This window comes from Citrus clementina, unplaced genomic scaffold (assembly GCF_000493195.1).
Source record: "Citrus clementina cultivar Clemenules unplaced genomic scaffold, Citrus_clementina_v1.0 scaffold_9, whole genome shotgun sequence".
In the NCBI taxonomy this organism is placed as follows: Eukaryota; Viridiplantae; Streptophyta; class Magnoliopsida; order Sapindales; family Rutaceae; genus Citrus; species Citrus x clementina.
The window spans coordinates 1,664,505-1,671,735 of NW_006261964.1; the positions used below are offsets into that span (position 1 = coordinate 1,664,505).

Genomic DNA, 7,231 nt, shown 5'->3' on the forward strand with positions numbered 1-7,231 from the left:
GTGGGAAATGACGCCGAAAAGATACAGATATTTTTTTCACAACAAAGAGAGTTCAAACTTCATTAACTACACCGACGGGCCTTCGGTCTAATAGAAAAAGTCTTACACTTATAATATTGAGTGCAAAGTTTCGAGCCTCTAAGAGTATTATGGGGGTTAGTTTCAGTTCTTCTTCAATTATCAACTAATTGAGTGGAGACAATTTTTTTTTTACAAAATGTGAGTGGAGTAGGCACCCTTCGAATATTAGAGAGAGTTTAAAGTATATGTGTAAGTGCTTCAGTGGGTTAATGTTTAACAATTTCTGTATAACAGAATTCAAAAAAAAAACTTCATTAACTACCTCACATCATACAGCACTCACATTAAAGAACCAAACTTGGTTAATGAACGGTTCTGTATGAAATTAAATTTTGTATTACATGGTCAAGGGGTCATAATTTATGCAAACAAGAATTAAGAATATCAAACAATGATGTCACTATGCAGTGACTTTTTTTTTTCTCTTTTTTAAAAGGTAAGGGGGTGGGTAAGTCAAAAGGGAAAAACTATTTATCCTGAATTTTGATCCCGAATTTGTGCTTCGAAAGTTAAATCGTACCATTTGATTTGGTTTCATTTGCTTTCCACTTTCCCTTACCAAATCAAACGGTGTGTTTTGGCTTTCGGGGCACAAATTCGGAGCCAAAATTCAGGTAAATAGCAGCACTCAAGTCGAAATACTCTTAGACTGTGAAGAGTACATGCCGTGATGTCCCTTTCGCTTGATCTTTCCTTTTTCCATTATTGTTGCCAAAATGGCAAAGTAATTTGTTTGAATGAGTGTAAAGAGAGATTTGAGATTTCACCGTATTGTAATCAAATAATTCCATCAAAAAGGAATTTGGTTATGTTCACTACATGCTCTACAGTTTCTGTCGCACAGTACAAGTTCATAAATATAACGAATTTTTTTTAGTAAATTTAAAATAAAAAAAATGTGACAAATAATAAAAGAAATTTATATCCATTGTAAGGTATTATTTGTGAAACTGATAAAAAGGAGTAAGAATTAAGTCATTATGTGAAAAATTGAAGATGTTAGATAAAATTAATAATAAAGAACGGTATATCGCCACTTTGCCACCCATGAGTTTCATAAGTCCTTCAAAAATAGATCGACTCCTGGCTCTTGATATATATATATATATATTAAAAAAACAAAAAGGAAGACGTACGGGATGAGTTTAAAGAATTTGCAAGTTGTTAAATAATAATGTGTCGTGTGCATCACGTGGTTGAGGAGAGGACAATCGAGAGGCCTGAGGGAGGGACCCCAACTTTCGATGTGCCCTCCCCAAAAAAACCAATTATATTACTTTGTTGTCATGATTTCTTGAGTTTTAATTTACTTTTACTACTTTTTTTTTATAATTTAACATTAATATGTATATTACAATTAAAAAATAGATATATATTTAATAATGAAAATTTTATTAGAGACTACTTTAGATTAAGATTATGTTTGATTGAGAGGTATCATAACTTTTAAGGTATTGTAAAAAAAAAGTTAGAACTATAAAATAAATAAAAAATGTATAGTATATATGACTTTTAAATAATAATTTTGATAAAAATAATAATAATGTTATAAGTTTTTCATTATGAAAAAGTAAGATATCCACTTAGCTTCTAAGTTATAATTGCAAATGTTTACTAAAACAATGAAATACTTTTGTGCTGTAACTTTTAAGCGATATACAGTTGTCCGTCCACAAAACCAAACAAGATCTAAAGTTTGGTATGACACAATCTATATTTCTACTCTTCTGGTTAGTGTGAAGATATAGTTTCCTCTACTCAATTATATAATGAAGAACAAAATGTGTGAGTCCCAGTCCCAACATATGCTGCCTTTGAATTTTAACTTCTTTTTATTTTTTGCTATTTAATTTACTTGAATCTACGTGTGGTGTTGTAAAGATGAGGATGATTCATTTAAATTGAAAGGGGATTTTAGTTACAATGACCATGCAGTTGTTGGAGATGTGATTGTATCATTTGTAAGTTGCTACAATCAAATTATATGTATGGGTAGACGCACAACACCAACTTCAGCTAGAACTTTGAAAATGGGGTTTCACAAGTTTTATTTCTCTATTTGTAAATGTGTTTAGGTTAAAAAATTCCGAGTTCGAACATTGCACTTTATAAAATACTGATTTAAGTAATTAAATGATGTGTTTGGTTATTACAATTAACATTGTGGTGCTACAAATATATACTATTAATTGGATTGTTTTAAACAGTATTATATTGCTCAAATTAGTGCTTTTTGAAGTGGATAAAGACTCAAAATTAAGTAAAATTTATAAATTTAATGAGAAAATTAATCATTTGTTAATAATTCAGTAGTACACTCTCGCCTGTAAAATTATGTGATATTTTTCTATGCTTTCAATCTTCAATGGGAAGATAGAGACTAGAGGTAGGAAGAATTGTATCAGCAAACTGTCAAGAAATATCATTGATACGGATTCTTCATATAAAAAAAAAAAAAAGAAATTGTTTATTGAGCACATGCCAAATTCCAAAAGCTTTTCTGGCAGCATAATGGCCTCCACTACTTTTTTGCCGAGTAAAATTAAATTAAAATCTCTCAAGCACAGGCGAAAGCAAAATGGAATAAAGGCCCAACATAAAATATCAGTTATATTCACTTGGCATTTTATTAAAATTAATTATCGAGGGCTATATACAACCACTCAAAAGTCAAAAGAAAACTTGTTATTCTCTCTCTCTCTCTCTGTGCTTAATTTTCATCAAGCTTTCTTGATATACAAATTAATCTAAAGACCATTTTTTCTTTTCTCTTCTTCTAACCATGAAGGATTTGAGTTTTTATGTTGGAGTAATAGGTGAGTGTGTGTGTGTGTATTTCTATCTTTATATATGCAATTTTTAGCAAATTAAACATCAAACATAGAAAACATTGCCATATATACATTTGCATGCTTTATAAGTTTTTTGTTTTCTTGTTGCAGGCAGCATAATCTCAGTGCTCATGTTTCTTGCTCCAGTGTAAGTCTTTGATCATATCGACCAAATCCCATCTCTTTTATCTGCACTATATCTAATTAATTGCATATTTAATTTATAAAGATATATTACTGCATCACAATTAATTAGTTTTTATATATGAAAATTGCATACGAGCAGTAGAACATTTTGGAGAATCATAAAGCATCGATCGACTGAGGAATTTCAGAGCCTCCCCTATATCTGCACCTTGTTAAATTCATCTCTGTGGACTTATTACGGAATCACAAGACCTGGAAGCTATCTTGTCGCCACTGTAAATGGCTTTGGCATTTTAGTCGAAGCTGTTTATGTAACCTTATTTTTCATATATGCTCCAACAAAAGCAATGAGGGTAACTTTTTCTTTTCTTTTTTCTTTTCTAATATACACTCACTACTTGTTAATTGTTTCATTTATCATATATAAAAATCATTCTCACGAGCTAAGAAAATATTACCCACGCCATGCGTGCATTTTGGAATAATTGCAGGCTAAAACTGCGATTATTTTCGGCATACTGGATGTGGGATTTTTAGGAGCAGCAATTGCAGCGACTCGTTTGGCATTAGAAGGAGAAGCTCGCATTGATGCCATAGGGTTTATGTGTGCCGGCCTCAATATTATTATGTATGCATCGCCTCTATCCGCCATGGTAATTAATTATCTGCTTAATTCCTAATCTAAAATTTGTTCTTAATTAATTAGTTTTTCTTGGTTAATTAATTTCTCACAGGATAAGATCTACAATATTATTGTTCTTGTTAATTTCTTTTGCTTTTTTCTTCCAAAACAAGAAGCCTTTCTATATTCGGTATTCTCATGCCGTAACCAGATCACTAATTATATATTTCTCTATAAGCTACAGATACTCTTCTTCATCTTCTTCATCTTCTTCATCTTCTTCATCTTTCCTAATAAATAATAATTTATAGAGTTAAGAGTCAAAACTCTCCATGCATTCTTTAATGCGAACTTGTCATGACAACTCTTCATCTACTCTTCTTCTTCCTCCTAATAAAATAATAATGTATGTCTTTAATATAACAAGGCATGGAAGTGATTAATGACGTGATTGATGGCGTTAATCACTTCCCAGATCCTCTCACTTGTGTATTCAACTTCAAAATATCTAATGACGCATATAAATATATATAAATGGTTAAGATTTAATTATTTGGCACATTACGGCAAGACCCCTGTCTTCATTAATAGGGTGGCAAAATCTGACCTTTAAAAATGTATTGAAAAAAAAAAGAAAGAAAGAAAAAGAAAGGTGGCAAAATCTAAACCATACTCGCCATGGCAACATATTTCAAGACAGCTAGCCACCGACATTGGTTGGGCCGTTGAGGGGCATGGGGATCGAGTGGCCCTCAGCTAAGCCGTCAGATTTTTCTTACATTATTATTATTATTATTATTATTTGTTCTGTTTGGTCATTCAATATGTTTTTTTTTTTCTTTCCTTTTTTAATGACATAATAATAATACTGCATATAATTGCTGGTTCATGTTTGATCCACAGAAAACAGTGGTGACAACAAAGAGTGTGGAGTTCATGCCATTCATGCTCTCATTCTTCTTTTTCTTGAACGGTGGAATCTGGGCTTTCTATGCTTTGCTTGTTCGTGATATTTTCCTTGGTGTAAGTGCTTTTTCTTTTTCTTTTTTAAAAGTCTTCATCTCTTTTACATTTTTCTTTATTTACATAATCACGTAACACATATAATTATGTAGCAACCATTGGATAAAAAATTAACGATCGTAGAAATATAAAATAATAAAATTATATTATTTCTACAACCGTTGAATTTTTATCAACAAATTACTATATAATCATATATGTTACATGATCATGTAATATAACAAAAGTCTTATTTTTAATATTATTAGTTTGATTGAAAGGGGCTCACACTCCGGTTGAAAAACCCTAGGCGGACAGTACTGGATTAAATGGCTAGGGCAAGTAGGTCCATTTTAGTCGTATCACTTAGTGGCATTAAGGTCCAAACAAAATTATTGAGTGTCCACATTAATGGCTAATGCTGCCCCCTTCCATCTTCGTTCTATGCTATCTTTCTCAAACATATCAACACGTTCTGCCAATGTCAATTTTTTAGAGAGTTTTGGGTACCACACGGTGTGTACAAATTTATTGGTTGATGTACATTGAAAAATTCAACTAGTGCAAGAGAACCGCCCAAAATTTTCCTCAATTGCGATGCTTCCTCCATTATTTTTGAATAATTGATTCCTAATTTTGTGGCCCACAATTTTCCGCTTCATAAGTTAATTATTTATGAACCCGATTGTAGTCGAAAATGAAAACCTTTCTTGGTTCAACCCATGCCAGCTTATTATTATTTCTTACTTCTTAGCCATGCCAATGTTCATAAGCTTACAGAGATTTAATTTGGATCCCCTCATGGTTTTTGCGAAAAAGGCCAACAATACGTATTCAATATTCTGTTAGGAAGATAATCTTATATTGGCTGGAAATAATGATTGGGTTAATTATATAAGTACTTTTAGTTAATTTTGTGGTTCATTATCTATATATATATATATATATATATATAGGTACCAAATGGGACGGGATTTTTGCTGGGAACAGCTCAGTTGGTGCTCTATGCAATCTACAGAAATGCAAAGCCATCAAAGAATGCTGCGAATTCAATGGAAGAAGGAGCACAACACGAACCGCTAATTATCTCTTGAAGGGCAAAGATAAAACTCTAGAACTTAAGTCGTTCGTTCTTCATTTTCTTCAATTTTCATACTCTCTTACGCAAACGATAGGGAGGTGATATAATACAATCGACCATAGACATAGCTTGTGTGTAATTATTCAATCACCGTTCGCTTGTTGTTTTGAGCTTGTTCATTAAAGGGGTTGGAGTATGTGATTGTATTCGTAGCGTATTGTAATTGTTAAGAAGCCAGCCGGTTGCATTTTGTGTAATATTTTTTCCAGTGTTGAAACTTCAAGGTTTCGTTTTTAAAATTGTAGAGCTATATAAATTTTATTTTATTATTTATTATTAATATTTTTTTGAGAATATAGAGATATATAAATTAAAGCTTCATTCATTTGTTATTCATCCGTCTTATTGGTTACATACGCCATCAATCTCAAATTAAATAATTAATCCATCTTATGATTCGTAATTTGCATGCCGCGGCCTGCATCAACGTGAGAGAGTACAAATTGAGATTTGAGGCTTAAAATTATCCTAAACCCAATTTCAAGGCCTCGATTATCCTCTTCGAAAACGCCAAATAAGAATACGATTATCCTTTTTGGGCCGATGCAGTAAATAACTTGGGTTGATTGAAGTTAGCCCAATAGAGATTTGAGTCCCTTGATGTAAAAGGCATAAGAACAGGCAATGAGTGAGACTATTCGCACTCCTGTGAACCCCTCTTGAACCCCACCCCCCCCCCCCCAACCCGGGGGGAATTAAGTCTATTAAGAGTATTTAAATAATATAAAATTATTTTAACACTTTCAAAATGACAAAAATACCCTCAGTCAAAACTTATACGTGTATGTCCAATTTTTCAGCTTTTATTTATTTATTTTTATCATTGTTAAACCCATACCGGCGTGTTTTTTTTTTTTTTTTGGTTCCTCTTTTTCAGGGCCACATATTTTTTTGGACTCTGAGTTTCAGCCACCGGGGGTAATGGAGCTTCAGTATCATTCCCCAGCTAAATTTTTTTATTTTGTTTTGAGCATCATTGGCATGATTCGGGTGTAGTGGCAGCCATGTGCGTGGTTTGTGGACTATTGAAGTCGTATCGGTTTTGACGTGGCAGCAGTGGTGGTGGCTTGGCTTGGTTGTGGTCGACTCGGTGGAGAACGTGGTAGACGGTGACGGCATGGTGGTTTGTTGAGCGTCCAGCAGCGGCTGGGAGCCATAAATGCCGATCATGTTGTTGGGTGCAGTTCGGGCGCGAGACATAAATTTTTTGTTTTTGGGTTTGGGGTTTAATTAGAAATGGTCTTTTTTATGTAATATTGTTAAAAGTAGTTCCACTCAAAGCGAATCCATGAACTGTGAACCACAAAGCACACAAATTGAATCTCTAGGGCGGGCCCAAAATTGTAGGGCCGGGCCTTGATTCCTCTAATCTTTTCCCCGAAAGTATTATAAGTTATTATTTTACGG

The 7,231-nt window shown here is 33.0% G+C and overlaps 1 protein-coding gene across 1 annotated transcript; it reads left to right on the forward strand.

The window, feature by feature from the left end:
• Positions 1-2,863: 2,863 nt before the first annotated feature.
• Positions 2,864-6,096, forward strand: LOC18032835 (bidirectional sugar transporter SWEET17). Its single transcript, XM_006419473.2, has 6 exons — positions 2,864-2,897; positions 3,024-3,060; positions 3,199-3,412; positions 3,551-3,712; positions 4,585-4,704; positions 5,640-6,096. Exons 1-6 carry the CDS (start codon positions 2,864-2,866, stop codon positions 5,775-5,777), a joined length of 705 nt encoding a protein of 234 aa, XP_006419536.1. The 3' UTR covers positions 5,778-6,096.
• The last annotated feature ends 1,135 nt before the right edge of the window (positions 6,097-7,231 follow it).

Excerpts from the sequence above, each read along its gene's own strand:
- LOC18032835 (XM_006419473.2), top strand. The coding sequence starts at position 2,864 with ATGAAGGATTTGAGTTTTTATGTTGGAGTAATAG. Across the intron at positions 2,898-3,023 it reads TTTTTATGTTGGAGTAATAG|GCAGCATAATCTCAGTGCTC; the intron begins GTGAGTGTGTGT and ends TTCTTGTTGCAG. Across the intron at positions 3,413-3,550 it reads CTCCAACAAAAGCAATGAGG|GCTAAAACTGCGATTATTTT; the intron begins GTAACTTTTTCT and ends GAATAATTGCAG.